The sequence below is a fragment of the Rhinopithecus roxellana genome, chromosome 2, assembly GCF_007565055.1.
Source record: "Rhinopithecus roxellana isolate Shanxi Qingling chromosome 2, ASM756505v1, whole genome shotgun sequence".
NCBI classification, from domain to species: domain Eukaryota; kingdom Metazoa; phylum Chordata; class Mammalia; order Primates; family Cercopithecidae; genus Rhinopithecus; species Rhinopithecus roxellana.
In genome coordinates this window covers 47,004,365-47,023,203 of record NC_044550.1, presented here as the reverse complement: position 1 = coordinate 47,023,203, position 18,839 = coordinate 47,004,365, and the positions used below count along the sequence as shown (strand labels likewise).

The following is an 18,839-nucleotide window of genomic DNA, read 5'->3' as shown; positions in this document are numbered from 1 at the left end:
CTGGTGCGGTTCAAGGCCAGGATCTTTAGTCCACAGAAGATAAACACAAGCCTGTGAGGGTGGGGTGGGGACACTGCTATCTCCTGCATTGTCTTGGTGAAGGTTAGCTGGAGCAACTATTCGGGTTAGCTTGACACACAAATCCCTATGGATGTAGTAGATATTGTTGCATTGGTCTTAAATCCCAAATTTGTGTTTATCAAGGAACCCTCTGACCTCAGTTTTACACCTGAGAGAATAATGTAACAAGATAATGTCCACATTAACACTTTACTGTTTAAATGAGTGATTTGGTGCTCTGGGTTACAGATCTTTGGTCGGATGACTGGTGTGAATTCATTACTCAGAGAATAGCCACCCCTTTGGATGCACTAAAAACAAAAATTCCAGGCCGAGAGTGGTCTGACACCTGTAATCCCAGCACTTTGGGAGGCTGAGGCGGGTGGATCACTTGAGGCCAGGAGTTCAAGACCAGTCTGGCCAACGTGGTATAACCTCGTCTTTACTAAAAATACAAAAATTAGCCAGGTGTGGTGGCACACACCTGTAGTCCCAGCTACTCAGGAGGCTGAGGCAGGGGAATCACCTGAACCCGGGTGGCAGAGATTGCGGTAAGTCAAGATTGCACCACTGCACTCTAGCCTGAGACAGAATGAGACTCCATCTCAAAAACAAACAATTCCTGAACATGAAAAAAAAACAGAAAAAAAAAAAAAAACCACACGCTCTCTCACAAGCCCCAAGGCCAGAAAGCTCCATCTCAACTGATATCAGCCTCTCTTACCCCTCTTACCATACTAACTGCCACCACACAGGACTGAGTGTAAAACTAATGCCAGATGCAGAAACCCACTTTTCGCTTTTTGTCAAAGCAGGGCAGAAAGGTGGGGGAGAGAATGAAGTATCAAGAAGCACTGTGTTTGTTCTATTAAGAAGAAAAAGGATTTCAATATAATATCTTGAAATTTAAAATTACAACAAATTTCTTAGAACTTTGGTTTAGCAGCATATTAACACAGTCTCACATGAAGCAGGAACAACAACTGTCTACAGCAGGCATCTCTGCAAACAATGGCCTCTGGGCCAGATCTGGTGTTCACTGGCTGTGATGTACAGCCCTCCAGTTAAGTAGAGGTTTTACATTGCTGAAAATGGTTTTTAACTTTTTTATAAAGTTATGTTTTTTAAAAGAGGCAAATAGCAAAAAAAAAAAGACCCCGAGAGACAAATTATCAGGCCCTTCGCAAAGTCTGTCAACCCCTGGTTTACAGGAATAATGAACTCCCCTCCGTCCTGCCTCCACCAACCAAAACAAAGTCTTTAAAAAAAAAATACACAAGACCAACCAGAAACACAGATGGCAAGATGCCTTTTTAAACAAAAGACCACCCTCCCTTCCTTGATCTTAGCAACTTTAGTCTGAATCTGCATGACAGACAATTCAAATTTTTGTAATAAATCAAAATAAATAAATTATAGGGTTGCACTGAGAAATTTAGTGGACACTGAAAAAGTCAAATTGGCTGTTCTTCTTGAAGCTATTTGAATAAAAAACAATGTAAATATCCATGCATTCACAGAACTTTAAAGGTAGAAGAAACTCTCATTTTACAGATGCATAAAGGAATTTGGGAAATGTAAGGTTCTATGAAAACAAAGAACATGAAATGAAAAAAAAGTATCAAGAATTACTTAGTCCTTTTGATATCCATGTGAGGTAGGGAGAGCAATAATCCCAGCATAAGCACATAAATTATCAAACCAGGACACTAAAAATAATTAAAGAGATGGATATAATTATATAACTTTGAAAACATGTATTTCTTGATTGCATATTTGCTTCATTATATTGATAGACCTAAAAGATAGATTTACTCAAATCTTATTTTAAAAATATCTTTCAGAATGCACCACAAGAAACTTGTTTGGATTATATTTTTGTGCATGTGCAAAAATATGGGCTGTAATAGAAAGTATTTTTTTTTTTTTTACTGTGAAAACCAATCAAAAAAGTTTTTAAAATACTGTGATGACTTGCAGGTGTTGTCAAGCCAATGACCTTTTATAATTCTACTGCTATATCCAAAAGAAAAGTTCTTTAGACACAGTACAGTGAGGTATCATAAAACACTATATATTGCCACTAAAGAATGCAAAGCAATACAGATAGTATACATTTATTGTATAAACAGTACAAATAGCAACTTATACTCATTTAACTGAGGTTTATTTTATGTTAAACCACATTAATTTGTCTCCATTATAGATTAGTTCTGACATCCGGGAAAATAAAATCAAAAGAATATATATATATAAAAAACATAAAATGAGTACATAAAATTTACCATCTTAACCATTTTAAAATTAAGGAACGTTTTTTAAAGTGTGGTTTATTTTCTTATAATGTAGAAATTTACTTAAGGATATATATACCCATATATAATATGTAAGATATGAATTATATATAGGATATATATCCTATATAATATATATATCCTGATATATAGGATATAAAATAGAGAATATATATAATATACAAGGTATATATAATATATATGGATATCTATATCCTTAAATAAATTTCTATTTTATAAGAAAATAAACCATACTTTTTTAAAAGTTCCTTAATTTTAAAATGGTTAAGATGATAAATTTTACGTTATGTGGTTCTTACCGCAACAAAAGTATATAAAAGCAACTTTAATATAAAAAGAGGATACGTAAAACAGGATATAATTAAATTCTCATTTATTTAAAAAGTAGTTGTTAATCATTTTGGCTGTTTTGTTTCTTCTGAAGTATATCTTGTGTAAAAAGTATAGATAGATATTTCTCTCTGTGTAATAAGGGAAGGGTATATACAGAGAATTGTAAGGCACAGGTATGTGAAAAGCAGGAATTATACCAAGAACAGGAAAAACTGATTAATCTTCATGATCACATAACCAAGACAAAAGATAATGTATTCCAAGATGATGCCTTAATCAAGTGTCATCCAAAAAGAAAAAAGTTCAAAGATAAAAATATAATGCCATGTTCCCAAATTGATGTTGTGACAGAATGTCAGGGCACCCACTGACAAACTAAATGAATTCCAAGATGACCAGTCTCAGGGCATCTACACACCAGTGATGCCCCAGCTCACTTAATTCCTGTAAGTATTGAAAAGTATTTATTTTTAAAGAAGAGGGCTGCATGCATTGTGGTCTCATGAATTGAATCCTAGAACAATGAAAGAATATTAGTGGAAAAGTGGTGAAATGTGAATATTGTGTGCAGTTTAATTAACAGTGATTGTACCAATGTTAATTTCTTAGCTTTGACAAATGCACCTTGCTATATAAAATGTTAACATTAAGGGAAGCTGGGCAAAGAGTAGACAGGAACTTTCCTCACTATCTTTGCAACTTTTCTGTCAATCCAAAATTATTTCCAAATTCTTTTAATTTATTAAAAAGTGGGGAGAGAATTAAGTATCAACCTATGCACACAGAAACATAACACTTGGCTGTAGCAATGTTCTCATAACAGCAACATAGGGGAATACAGTAAGTGTCATTTCAAAAATAACACAGGGGTAAGAAAGGAAGCCGTGACTGGGAGAGTGGCTGAGTGGGCTTTTGTGTGCTACAATCTTCTATTTCCTGACCTGCATTGGTGGTTGCACATAATTCACTGAACTATATTTTTTGGTACAATACCCTTCAACTAAAAAAAAATTAAAATATTTCCCTATTACTGATGAAGGTTAGAATGAAAAGGACATATAGAAATAAGGTATATAAGTAGGAAAGAAAACCTACGCAGGGACAGATGTAATAGTTATTAAATCCTAAGTAAAATTTCCAGAGCTGGAAAAGATCTTGGAAATTACCAAATCCAGGAGTGGTCAGATTCCTTTATGAAGGTAGATCTGGAGATACTTATGCACTGCGGATAGGCAGAGGCCAGACTTTTGTATTTTAGCAAAGTTCCTCAGAAGATTCTGACACACACCTGGATTATAAACCACTGAATTACCCCAAGAAGGTTACGTGACCTTCCACAGCTAGAATGTTCCAGAAATAGTGCAAGAATTCTATTAATGGACCTCTACTCTACCTACAGTTCAAAACCCTCAGCCAAGATTCCTGAGATATTATACCACTAGAGAGAAATATCAGTAAGTTCTATTAACTTTAATGTGCTTATCAAAAAGATTTTTCTATCACAGTGGCTTTTTTACCCTATAAGACAGACTCTTTTTTCCAACATATTTTCAATTTTACATTTCCAGTATAGCATTAATACATTTGTCATTTATTAAACAATGGCAAATCACAGCATCGTAAAGTATTAAGACTGAAAGGCTACTAACCTACCTATTCATTTTAAAGATGAGGAAACAAATGCCAGCGACAGGAGTTTCCAGAATTCAATTCTCCTTTTTTAGGTTAATAAGTTAGACTAGATTTTCTTCCCCATGGTTACTGTCTGAGGAGATGAACTAATATGCAATACATGATATCTTGGATTCTTTCATGTCTAATTCCATTTGTTGTGATTTCTAAAAATGTATCTCTTTAAAACAAATGCTGTTGTGCAACAGTGTGACAGCAAGGGTACAGAAAACAACAAAAAAACTTGATTGAATACTTCAATCAAGGTGCTTCTTTCTTATGTGAGGATAAATCATACTGAATTAAGGGGAAATTTAAGAATATTTTTTAAGAAATAACAATTTCAGGTAGGCAATTGTGAGGAAAATAACAATCATACAAGCCAAGGCCACGTGATTCTTCCACAAGCCCCAGGGTGAGAGATCGATGCCCTGGTTTGTCAAATATTCTTCACCAGTACATCTGAAATTCAACAGAAAAAAGAATATAACTTCATTCCTAGCATCTGTCAAATGTTACTCAGTATATCCACTGTTCCTTAAGGGAGCCTAAAAGTCAACCAAGCCTTTAATGATTATCCCTTCAGATGTCATAGCTAACAGTCATTGTGTGCTTACAATTTTGCTAGACACTAACAAGCAACATGATCCTAACTTAGTTAATTCCTAAAACAATCCAATGTGATGGACATTGTACACACTTCAAAGATGAGGAGACTAAGGTTTAAGGAACTTGACCAGGTTTACAGAGTCATACTTTGAATCACCGACTTTTTAGCCTACTCAAATGTATTGGTTTCCAAATCTGTAATGTTGCTCTCTCCAAAGGGCAGAAACATTTATCAAGTAATAGTTCCCTTATCCCTGATAAAGAAAACATCCGCTTAAACAGATGACACCTATGACCCTTACTAAGATGATCAAAGCTCTTACAGTACTCTTTACCCTTGCAAACAGCCATAAAAAACAACACAGGCTAAGAATTCCAAAACCAGGAAAAGAGGTGTGCCTGGTTTTCCTGCAAAAGTCACGTTCTGTCAGCTCTTACACCGAGACTGTGATGAGCATCACAGATACTCAGGTACAAGACATTCCCAGCAGACTCAGCTAGTAGGTTTAAGCCTTAAGTGGCAGCTAGAGTAGAGTAGGATGAACTCCTTGCCACAGGTTAGGAAAGCACCTGATACTAAAAATACCTTGGACCGCCACAGTTACTGCCTGATACCATTTTTGTGCAACTCTTTGGAATTCAGCAATTCCAAAAACATACATAGACTCTCTTTTACTATAACAATAGTTTCCTCTTGGCCTAGCACAGTGACTCACGCCTGTAAGCCCAGCACTTTGGGAGGCCGAGACGGGTGGATCACGAGGTCAGGAGATTGAGACCATCCTTGCTAACACGGTGAAACCCCGTCTCTACTAAAAATACAAAAAATTAGCCGGGCGAGGTGGCGGGCGCCTGTAGTCCCAGCTACTCGGGAGGCTGAGGCAGGAGAATGGCTTGAACCCCGGAGGCGGAGCTTGCAGTGAGCGGAGATCCTGCCACTGTACTACAGTCTTCGCGACTGAGCGAGACTCCGTTTAAAAAAAAAAAAAGGAATAGCTTCCTCCTTTGCCTTCTGAGGATGAAGCCTCATCTTTCCTTACCATGAAGCCCATGGTGGCCCCTCCTTATCTGGTCCCACTTTTCCCATCCACTTCATCCTGACCACTCTGATCAAGCCAAAAGAGAGGGACAGAATAAAGAAAACCTCTCTGTATAGAGGATTTCCTGTGAATAACTGAAGAGTAATTTGTCTTGTTATTAAGAATTATTTATATTCTACTTGAACATTCAGGAGATTTAGGATCATATCAACATTCTCTTTTCTCTCATTAATTTATGTATCAAAATCAAACCATTAGCAATCATAATGGTTTGAAAAGGAACGTGTTACTAAATTCTTAAAACAATATTATCTAGTGTTATTAGAATCTATTTAACATTATGTGAAAATGTTTTTTTTCCTCAACTTACCCAAGTGTTTCTTGTTTTTTTAGAGGATAAATTGATTGATAGGGAATACTTCAAGTTAATTTAAAACACCACCACATGATTATGCGGCCTTTGATTTCATGATGTCTTCCAAATGCATGAGGCAGTGGAAGTGCCAGGATCTTGGCAGAGAAATGTTCACTTTCTTTGTGCTATTGCTGCCTATTTCATTCTTACTACTGTCCATGGGTTGGGCTCAGAAATATCCGTGAGCTCGTGGACCCATAGATTTCATAGAATCCATACAGTTCAGTGACCATAAGCCCTTGATAAAATATCAAAACCCCTCACTTCAATCTCAAATGCTCTGAAAACCAAGAATTCAAACCCACAATCGAAATATCAAAAGGATCTTTTAAAAGGCCCAAAACAAACAATAAGAAACAAACATAAGAAACATTGCTGCACGTTAAAGACAATTTTTACTGCAGCAGAATACTGAGGGGCTGTGTCGCATGTTCACGTGCATTCACGCACAACTCACTTTATGGATGAGAAAACGTAGGCTCGGAAAAGTTCAGTACCCCTGGAAGGACTCATACAGATCTAAGCCCAGTGGCCTTTCTACATCACACCATGGTAGTAACAAAACCCATTTTGACACTGAACACAAACTTACATTGCATAGTTACAAGTACTGTTTGCTGTTTCATTGAGTCCTGGGCAGAAGTTTTGTCCCAAAAATTCGTTATGCTGCAAAGCCTGTAACACAAGCGAGAGCAGGGCAAGGTAAACAGTTTTAAATTTCAAGAACTTTCCAAAGAGTTATCACAATCATGCCCTCTGAGTTTAATCTTTATTGTTATTTCTGAAAACATATTCACAGTCTTTGTCTCACCAAACCAACTAATGTTATTTTCCCTGGCAATCAAGAAGCCTGGGGTTGGAATTTTGGCTTCCAATACAAAAGAAGTAAAGTATTTGGCCAAAGCGGGAGACCTCTAGCTATATTACACCATAGCTCCTTCCTCCTTCTCTCCCCAATTTTGTAACCCCATAAACACTCTAATTAAAACGATACAGTGGTGCTCAATGAGTATTGTTAATTTACAGTGACAATCTTTTGTTCTTGTTTGTTTTCATTAGAACCAGTTGTAATTTCTGGAAGTTAGAAGCTTGGTTATACTATACTAAGACACAGACAGTTTACTTTGGAGTTAATGAGCTTGCAAAAGTCAATATGACTATGCTTATTATATGGTCTTTGTTCTTCTAATTTTCCTTTCATTATAAACATATGTATTCTAGTCTCCCATCCTCTCATTTATTTCCTTATTGAACTGAAACGCAACAATATGTTTTTCATCAATTAGTCAATCTTTCTCCTTTACTAGGAGGTATCTCCCCACTCTTCAGCCCTTTAAAGGATGACTGAGGAAAATAGCAAATGACTCCCCGGCCATGTGTTAACCAAGGCTAACAGGAAATTCTCATTCCTTGCTCCTAAAAGGTTTCTGGATGGGAGACTTTCACGGCTCATGGTCAGGGAAATGAGAATAGGAAGCTTGATTTCCATTGTTCCTAGCTTGGGAACGCAGTCACAACGACAGACAAGGAAGACTTACCGTAAATCCATATCGTGGGATGCTGAAGTACTGAAGCCATGACAGCCAAGATGCAATGGTTCTGAGATTGACCAACAGACCCGAAAAAATCTACAAAAAGCAAATACTAAGAGTCAAGACTGCTTGAGTAATTTCATGCAGAATTCTAGAGAATACCCTCTTCAAGTCCCTACCACTTTGTAAGTATTTCTTTTAAAACCAACTCTTTCTTGAAGTTTTTTCCACTTACTCTAGACACTCACTAAACACTTCTCCTCTGCATGTGCACATCTCTATATAGCTGAAGTCATTTATGGTTTTAAAGGACAAAATATCTAATACATATTAGATATTCCATTTAATCGGAAGATCCTCAATTGTCAAGACTATGTACTCAACTTTATTTGTAACTGCACGCAATGGAAGGTCAAGAAGCACTGAGTGTCATAATGACACAACCACTACTGTGTGCTCACCAATACACCTGGCACTGGAAGAACCTATACCAGATCAATCCTGAGCATCACACGCCCACCACACTTCACATAAGATTTGTTATTTACAAAGGTTTGCAGTCTATATCCCTATGACTTTAGCAAGGATATGAGGTTCTGAATGCAGGCTTAACATAACCCAAAGTCTAGAACTGATACAGAGTATAATGTGGCAAGAGGCAGAGTATAAACAGGATCAGTGCCATCATTTAAAGCTGCCAAAAAGCAGTAGCACAATGGAGATGCCAGGAAGACCTGCTGAAGATTGACAAGAGAACTAATTGCCACCACAAGCATACCGGTATATGCATAACAATAATGATGCTGCTGGTATGACTATATATATTCAGACTTGATCTGACCAAGTGCTTATCATATAACGCAGCCATCTCTGAGTAAAATACAGTTTTATGACTAGTTTTTAATGTTATGTGTAGAAATCCTTAAATAACAATAAATCAACCAAAACATTTGTATTTGCTGGATGACAGTATGGGAAATATAAACAAGCCTTATCACTTTCTCATTAATGTTTGCATTGGCAGTTTTCAAGTCCAGAAATGGAAGAATTAAACTCTGGCAAGAGTTTGTGCTAATTATTTTTATTTAAAGACATCTACTCCTACTCTAGCAGACACAACATGTTCCTGTCAAGTATGATGATGAAAGGGAAAAAAGGTAACTGGTTTCGTTCAACTGTTGATTCCTCTAAGTGCAAAATTTAGGGGCATGTAAGATTAGAATTAAGTAACCATTAAAAAAAAAAAAAAGATAAGCAGAAGCATATCGAATGTCAGGAACAAAACCCAGAAAGGAGGTACTTAGTAGTGTGTGAACTCTCCCAATTTTCCAATATTTTTAAAACACTCTTTTTCAAAATACAAGAGGGAGCCAAAATAGACCGCTCACACCATACTCTGTTCTGCTTCTTATGAGGCTTAACGTGTGTCTTGGAAAACAGTATTATAAATCCAACCAAACCATCTCTGCTGGTGGGTAAACAAGCTAGCAGTTCGGTGCTGTATGTGGGAACTTTTAAAACAGAAATTAAAAATGTAAAAAATAAAATTAGCTAGCAGTTCTCTAACACCAGCATGAAAGTCAGGCAAATAATCTGTCATTCTCAAGAGAATCTGCCGATCAAATGTTTTCTGGTTTTTGAAATTCCAATTTATTAAGGTTTCATAATATGTCACCAAGAAACACTTTTTAAAAGCTCATTAGCAACAATATTAACTAAAATTATTGGAACTACATTAGAACATAGCAAAAAAGATTGGATAAGGGCAAAGAGGAAAGTTAGTATATTCTCTAACATAATCTATTTCAGTAGATGGCCTTGAAGCAGAGTCCTCAAAACAGGTTTTACATGACAAGTGAATGTGTAGGAAGAAATGAAGGAAAAAAACAATTCCTTCTCAGAGGAAACACAGTTCAGACTCACCATCATAAACACAAAAGAGATGGTCATGAGAAGTGTTGCTATGGAAACCACACTCTGACCTGCTGCTATGGCCAGTGCCATGGAACTGGCCGAATAAGCCACCATCATAAGGGTAAACATCATAATGAAGAAGGCGTCTGCCGTTGGCTTCAATCCTTAGTCAGAAAGAGAAGAAGAAGTTAACCCAACTGCCTAGGTCACCATATGTTTGGGATTGCTTGTGCAAATTTAACACTAATATTTTAAGAAACTAGTATCAGAATGAAAAAAAGTCATCCACTCTCCAACCACCCTGGGTCTCCAATGTTGTTTCCGTCCATGTAAGTGCATGAAGTTCTCACAGAACTGCATAAGCACTGGTCCTTATAACACTTATGTGCCATTATGTATAATTAGAACAATTTCTGAATTCCTGAAGTACAACTAGCCAAAATTCAACTGCCTTCTCTTTTCATAGGAAACTCATCAATAGCACATTCATTTGCCCATAGGTGCCCACATTACTCATTGTGTGCTGTAACTGTGTGAGTGAAGGGACTGGCATGACCTCACAATGGTTGTAGTATCTGGGGGAGGAGCAGGGGGCCTCCATAACCCAAGCCTCCCTAGACAGATTACCACATCACTCTGGATTGAAATGGGATTAAATTAAGTTTCATAAACTGCTTTCTAAACTGTAGTGAGCTAATACTGTAGGTAATACAATCTGAAGATTTGAAAGAGCCACAAGAACACCAATCAGGAGTCTGGAGATCTAGATCCTAACCCTGATTGTTTAGGACACACCTATTATTTGTCAAATGGAAGGTTTAAGCTCAATCAGTAGTTCTTATCTTGTAGTGTCAAAATAGATATTTCTGGGGGTTGTGTGTGTGTGTGTGTGTGCATGTATCAGTGACATATATGGAAATCAGATGCAAGGAGCCTGGAGTGAAGCCTGAGCATAATGCACAAATGAATCTCCACATCTGTCAAACAAGTATTTTTTTTAAATTAGCAAGTCCCAAAAGTCACTGTCTTTCTCTCATTAAAGAAGCAGGGATGGGGAATATATATTAAATAAATACATATATATATATATACACATTTAATCATTCTATATATCTCTAAGAGATTAAGTATATTTAATCATTCTATATATCTCTAAGTGTGTGTGTGTGTATATATATATATAGAGAGAGAGAGAGACAGAGAGAGAGAGAAAGAGAGAGAGAGAGAGAGAAAACATAGATAGGTTATAAATATCCCAGCTTCTCCAGCATAGTCTCAAAGTTTTATAAATTCTTTCCATGTTTGTGTATAACACAAGCATCTCTCAGTAAAGTATAGTTTTATAAGTGATTTTACAAGTTCAGGCTGGGCATGTCAGCTCATTCCTGTAATGCCAGCACTTTGGGAGGTTGATGTAGGAGGACTACTTGAGGCCAGGAGTGTAAGACCAGCCTGGGCAACACAGTGAGACCCTATCTTTACCAAAAACTCCATCTTTATGTGTGCCTGTAGTCCTAGCTACTCAGAGGCTGAGGTAGGAGGATCACTGGAGCCCAGGAGGTTGAGGCTGCTGTGAGATATGATCACCACCGCACTCCAGCCTGGGTGACAGAGCAAGACCGTGTCTCAAAAAAACAAAACAAAGCAAACAAACAAAAAAGTTCAGTTGGGAAACAGTCTTGACAAAAATAGTTGACAGTGAACAACTGTTTCAGAGAGTGCAAAATGGACAAGTGTTTCCTTTTCTCATGGTTTGGTTTATATAAAGTTTTGAGAATCAAAAACATGCTTGCAAGGCACAACTGACTTCACCCATAGGCAAGACTAAAGACATGTCCTTTTTTGTTTTGTTACTTACTTACCTAACATGAAGTACACTATACAGGTAAATATAATACTTGGTAACATCCTCATGGGTAACAAATCAGATAACAGTTTTCCAAAAAAATAAGATGACACTCTGTAGTATCCGCTGATATATTCATGTCTATAGAACAAAAATACATATCATACATCCCAGATTAGTTTAAGAAGCCACAGAGCAGGCTAGACTGCCTGTTATAGACCTCTGCTGACAGCAGGGGTGGAACAAGCCAGTTTCCCACATCATCAGAGCTAGACCCACTATGCATGCCCATGAACACCTTGGGTGCCAGCCTCCCTGGGACAGCATCCCATGAAGCTCTGTGCACAGCCCCTCTTCTCATGACACAATTCCCTCCTATTGCTCTTTCTAGCTCCTGAACACTCAGTCCAGGGGAACAGATTCCACATATCCTCCCTCTCTTCAAAGAATGCTTTTCCTTCTTCGACGCTGGCATTCCTTGAAGAACAGCACTTCAGTAGCTGATTTTGGTAGGAATAGAAGCTTTTCTTTTTCCCTATTTCTGATTAGGAAGGTGGCCTGTTATTCTCCAAGTCCCCCAGTGCAGCTTCAGGTCACTAAGCTCTTCTTACCTCTTCTACTCTCAAGGTAAAAAAAGAAAAAGACCTTCTTTCTCTCTCTCTCCCTTTTTTTTTTTTTTTTTTTTTTTTTGAGATGGAGTCTTGCTCTTTTGCCCAGGCTGGAGTGCAGTGGTGCAATCTCGGCTCACTGCAAGCTCCGCCTTCTGGGTTCAAGCAATTCTCCTGCCTCGGCCTCCTGAGTAGCTGGGATTACAGGAGCAAGCCACTATGTCTGGCTAAATTTTGTATTTTTTTAGTGGAGACGGGGTTTCACCAAGCTGGCCAGGCTGGTCTCGAATGCCTGACCTTGTGATCCGCCTGCCTCAGCCTTCCAAAGTGCTGGGATTACAGGCGTGAACCACTGTGCCCAGCCGAAAAAGGCCTTCTTTCAATGATCATGTCTTCCAGCCATACATCCCTGTCAACTATCAAATTGTAATCTTTCCTCTTCCTGACATCTTTCTCCCACAATTCCAAACTCTTCCACCTCCTTCATTCTTTCCCTTTCTAATAATTCTTACATGTGACATGTACATTTGGGCAAATGTGATCCATCCTTGAAAAATACCCAGCCTGGGAAACATAGTGAGACCTTGTCTCTACAAAAAATTTAAAAATATATATATATATATATATATATATATATATATATATAGCCAGGTGGCCCAGTACAGTGGCTCACACCGGTAATCCCAGTGCTTTCGGAGGCCAAGGCGGGTGGATCACCTGAGGTCAGGAATTTGAGACCAGCCTGGCCAACATGGTGAAACCCCGTCCCTACTAAAAATACAAAAAAATTAGCTGGGTGTGGTGGCGGGTGTCTGTAATCCCAGCTACTTGGGTGGCTGAGGCAGGAGAATTGCTTGAACCTGGGAGGCGGAGGTTGCAGTGAGCCGAGATCGCACCATTGCACTCCAGCCTGGGAGACAGAGTGAAACTCAACCTCAAAAAAAAAAAAAAAAAAAAAAAAAAAAAATTGCTAGGCATGCCAGTTATTCAGGAGGCTGAGGTGGGAAGACTGCACAAGCCCCGCAGGCCAAGGCAGCAATGAGCCACGATCATGTCTCTGGACTCCAGCCTGGGCAACAAAGCAAGACCCTGTTTCAAAAAACAAAAAACAAAAAAAAAAAAAGGGGGAAATACAAGAAATTAAACCAGGCTGCTCTTTACTGTAAGAATGCCTTCTGGCTCATGCCACTTCCCTGGTCCACTGAGGGCTAAGCATGGTCACACTCTTTGTCAACTTAATCTCCCCACTTCCAAGTTGCTGCTTAATCTCTACCAAGCCCCTCAAACTTTTCTTGTGAAAGTCATCAGTATTTACTAAAAACAAACAGTCCCTTTATTGCTTGCTCTCTCCAACATTTGGATTTTCTGACTGTACTCAAATCTAGAAAAACTCTTTTCTCTGGATATCAGGTCCCAAAGGCTCAGGATTTTCTTCCCTATCCCTGGCTGCTTTTTCTCAATTAATATTGGTAATCCCTATACATATTTTCAAAACATCATGTTGCACATGATCAATATACACAATTTTTATTCATCAATTTAAAAATAAATTTTAAAAAATATTGGTAATCCTCAGGATCCCATCCTTGGCCCCCAACTCCAGATGTGATCAGTCTAACCAACAGCCCCTGCGGCTGGACAGCCCTGTTCCCAGAACAAAGACCTACTCACATGAAGAGCTTTTTCTCTACCACAAAGAGTTCCACGGCCGACACGCTGCTGAAACACTGGTTGGTCGTCAGGAAGAAGAGAACCCCGGCTCTGCCATGAAAAGGGGAACCAAAGCACCACAGTCAACTCAGCATTCTTAGATAGATTTTCTACCCACAAAACTCTTTCCACAAATGACAATGTATAAAGTTAGGCAGGAAAAAAGGGAAACTGTCCTGGTTAAAACAGGGAAGCGTGAACCCCATCAAGCCACTCGCCATCTCTCATGTCTCCACAGTGGTACCCATGGGACTACATATTATAGCTCATTTTGAAATTCACAGTCTTGGATTGTTGTGGACTGAATTGCGTCTCCCCCGACCAAAATTCATATGTTGAAGCCCCAACCCACAATGTGATGGTATTTGAAGATGGGTCCTTTGGAAAGTAATTAGGTTCAGATGAGGTTCCAGGATAGGGAGGTGGGGAGAGTGAAACGGGAACAGCGTCCTAATAGGAAGAGACACCAGAGCTCTGCCACACAAGGAACAGCAAGAAGGCAGGTCTGCAAGCCAGGAAGAGGGCTCACCAGAACCCAGCAATGCTGGCATCCTGATCTCAGACTTTCAGACTAGAACTGAGAGAAAATACCTTTCTATTGTTTAAGCCGCCTGCTTTATGGTATTTTGGTATGGCAACCAGGCCAACACATAATTTTAACTAACAAAAATGCCAAGTACCATTCCTAATGTACAAACAGAGAAGTGGTAAGCTAAATAAAGTCCGCAAAGATTAAGATATTCAATTAGTCACTTTGATTTTAAAGTAGAACAAAGAATGTAAGTCATGTGGAAGCAAAATGAAAGATAGTGAAGGGAACCCTCAATCAACCCCTTATTTTGTGCATAATCTACATGCAGCACACCACCATCAGCAGGGCCGTGACATTATCCTTGACATGCTAAGACAGCCAGCCCTCTATGAGGTTTCCAGAGTGCTCAGAGGAAACCAAGTGACACTTACTGATAAAGAAACATCTAATTTGTGTATCGTAATTAAAAGGAACATTACTAGTGCTTGTTTCTCAGTGAAGTAATTGAGAGTTAAAAAGGAAAATGTTGGCCAGGTGTGGTGGCTCACGCCTGTAATCCCAGCACTTTGGGAGGCTAAGGCAGGAGGATCATGAAGTCAGGAGTTCAAGACCAGCCTAACCAACATGGTGAAACCCCGTCTCTACTAAAAATACAAAAATTAGCCAGGCGTGGTGGCAGGTGCCTGTAGTCCCAGCTACTCAGGAGGCTGAGGCAGGAATTGCTTGAACCTGGGACGTGGAGGTTGCAGTGAGCTGAGATTGCGCCACTGCACTCCAGCCTGGGCAACAAAGTGAGACACTGTCTCAAAATAAATAAATAAATAAATAAAAAGGAAAATGCTAAGTTAATCTACACTTTGATACAAATATGAATTTTATGAAAGCATGCCAACATCCCTGAAACACCATAACAAAACAATATAATTGACAGTGAGGGTGTGAGTTGAAACGGAAAAAGAGGTAAGTGACACATCATTTAAATGGCGTAAAAGGAAGAGAACATTTTTAAAAATGCAAACCCAAGTGAACAACACATTACACTGAAAGAAAAAAAAAAAGAGTCCATAGATACCTAAAGAACAAAGATCTAAGGGAACAGGCTAGGGTCTTTTTTGTTTTATTTTTAGAGACAGAGTTGCCCTCGGTCACCCAGGCTAGAGTATAGTGGCATGATCATAAACTCACTGCAACTGAGTTGAACTCCTGGCCTCAAGCAATCCTCCCACCTCGGCCTCCCAAAGCACTGCAGTTACAAGCGTAAGCCACAGTGCCCAGACAGAACAGTTTTAAAAGTATTTACATATAATTAAAATGAATGAAAAATAGCCAGGCCTGGTAAACATGCAGTTATCTCACTTTCTGCACACAAACCTAATATCAAGTAAAAAGCTAATTTCAGAACATGGAATATAGTAAAGATTCAATTCAATTTGTTGTCTTATATCTATCAGTACAGTAATGTTCATAATGATTCTGAAAAAGTAGACAAAGGAAACATTCCTTCGAAATCCTAAGAAAATTTATTTTAAACACAGTTTTTTCTTATTAAGGAAATTCATTCTAATTCTTTCAAGGTAGTAATCCATATCTGTTATATCTACTTATTGGTCTGAATATTTTTTATTTTGATTTTTAAATTATAAATTGGCATATTATGGTTGTATATATTTGTGGGGTACCAAGTGATATGATTCATGAATCATAAGTGTGAAATAATTAAATCAAGCTAATTAACACATCCATCGCCTCAAACATTTATTTTTTGTGGTAAAAGTATCTTAAATTTTAGCCATTCTGAAATTTATGTTATTATTTACTGTGTTCACCACATTGTGCAATGTATCTCCAAAGACAAATCCTTATTCCTCCTGTGTAACTGAGGTCTTGCACCTTTTGACCATCATCTCTCCATTCCCCACACCCCTCCAGCCTCTAGTAACCACCATTCTACTGTCTCTTTCAGTTCCATTGTTTCAGATTCCACATTAAATGAGATTATGTGACATTTCTGTGCTTAGCTTTCTGTATTTGGCTTATTTCACTTGGCTTAATATTCTCCAGTTCCATCCATGTTATTGCAAATGACAAAATTTCTTTTGTTTTCCATTGTGTATATATACCACATTTTCTTTATCAAATCAAACCCTTAGGCTGATTCCGTATCTTGGCTATTGTGAACAATGCTGCAATAAATATGAGGGTGCAGAAATTTCTTCGACAAACTGCTTTCACATCTTTGGGGTAAATATCTAGAAGTGAGATGACTGGATCCAAATACTATTTTTAAAGTATACCTTTTCCCTTAATATACACTGATTTGTTTAGCTATCACCACAACTCTGTAAAGCAGTTATTCCAGAGGTAGCTATTAATTCAAAGATGCTCATACTCTACATATGATTAAAACCCAGTTTCTCAGTTACACAGGTTAGAGAAAGAGCAGAGAGTGCTTTCCTCTCTCAGAGAATTCATCCCCAAAGAAGAGAACTAAACCACTGGACTCCAAGCAGTTTTAAATTATGAAGTACTAATATTCACCCCTGAACAAAACTTTGAGAACCTGTTTCCAGAGATGATGCTGAAACATTTTTTCCTAATCAATAAATCATTAATCATCCCAGGAGGGATTAAATCATACACACAGGCCACTTTAACGTAGTCCAAATGCTTATTTAAAAAATGATAGTGGGGTCAATGGGAGGCAGTGGGAGGAAGAACATCAGGAAAAATAGCTAATGCATATTGGGCTTAACACCAAGGTGATGGATTGATAGGTGTAGCAAACCACCATGGCACACATTTACCTATGTAACAAACCTGCATATCCTGCACATGTACCCTAGAGCTTTGGGAAAAAAAAAATGATAGCAAGCTTAAGTCAAAAATACAAATTATGAGTCCAGGAGTTCAAAGCTGCAGTGAGCTATGACTGCACTACCGCACACCAGCCTGGGAAATATTGTGAGATTCTGTTTCAAAAACAAACAAATTAAAATAAGATGAATGCCTTATTTCTCCAGAAAACATCTGAAGAAACACCTGAAGTTCTTCTTTATTTCTCTGGATTTTTCTACCAAGAGCTTTAATGGCCAGATTTTCAGTCCTCTTTAAAGTTCCAGTTGAGGACCAGGTTACTCCATATACTCCACGTCCTTTCCAAATGCTTCCTCCTGCACAATATAAAAGGCCCACAGCCTTTAGATCCTGTGATATATTCTGTGCTGGGTTAAGAAATGGCATCTACATGGGACACAAATCATCAACTACTAGCAAGTCTGGAAATAATCCAGATACCTCAGGCCTCAGAGAGAGGAAAAGCATGAACAATGACATCACTCTGGTAAACGGCTCTTTAATAATAGTCTCATTGTAGAGTGACACTATCTGATTCCGTACAAAAGAATTTATTTTACTTGAGTGATGAATCAACTTTTATGCTTATTCTTTAAAAAACAATCAGCCTTTTCCAGACATCAGAATAGTAAAATGGGGATGCTACCATCCACCTCCTCTAAATCACGGGGTGGTAACCTGAGACTATGGACAGCAAGCACTACGGAGCACAGTATCTGCCATAAGTGTTCTCCATACATGAAATAGCCAGAACTCTGAGGGCTGTAAAATTCCTAAGTGCTTATGTTCAGAACACAACATATCAATAAAAAGTCTCCTCATAAAATTAGGTTTTAAAGGGCCCATTGTGACTGAAACTAGATAAGGATCACAACACTAACAAAAGTGCTAACCATATAACAGGAAAAGCTGAGTCCCACCCCCACCATACCCCTAAGTCAAACACATATATTAAAAAAGTGACAGATATTAGTTCACAGGCAACAAAAGAAGAAACAGATCAACTGGACTACATCAAAATTAAAAACGTTTATGCATCAAAGGACACTGTCAACACTGAAAAGACAACCCAGGGAGTGGGGAAAAATATCTGCAAATCATGTATCTGAAAAGGGATTAATATCTCCTCAAAAATATAAAGCACTCCTTCGACAACAAAAAAAAAAAAACCAAACAATTCCATTTTAAAATGGGCAAAGGACTTGAATAGACATTTCTCCGAAGATCCAGTGGGTCTCTACTGTTTAAAAGGGAGAAAAAGAAAAGTGTTGGTAAGGACATAGAGAGACTGGAACACTTGTGCACTGCTGGTAAGAATGTAAAATGGTATGGCCACTGTGGAAGACAGTACAGTAGTTCCTCAGAAAAATTAACAGAATGATTATATGACCCAGAAATTCT

The 18,839-nt window shown here is 38.2% G+C and overlaps 1 protein-coding gene across 6 annotated transcripts in view; it reads right to left on the bottom strand.

Moving 5' to 3' along the window:
- Window positions 1–4,157: 4,157 nt before the first annotated feature.
- ABCG2 (ATP binding cassette subfamily G member 2 (Junior blood group)) overlaps window positions 4,158–18,839 on the bottom strand; it is a 140,558-nt gene continuing 125,876 nt past the window's right edge. For all 6 annotated transcript variants that reach the window (XM_030918643.1, XM_030918648.1, XM_030918645.1 and 3 more), the window contains 6 exons: window positions 14,015–14,104; window positions 11,752–11,876; window positions 9,899–10,053; window positions 7,982–8,071; window positions 7,036–7,118; window positions 4,158–4,841 (listed from right to left, as the gene is read on the bottom strand). In XM_030918643.1, coding sequence (XP_030774503.1) covers window positions 4,694–4,841; window positions 7,036–7,118; window positions 7,982–8,071; window positions 9,899–10,053; window positions 11,752–11,876; window positions 14,015–14,104 — 691 coding nt within the window. In that variant the 3' untranslated portion in view covers window positions 4,158–4,693. The remainder of the gene's footprint in view (window positions 4,842–7,035; window positions 7,119–7,981; window positions 8,072–9,898; window positions 10,054–11,751; window positions 11,877–14,014; window positions 14,105–18,839) is intronic.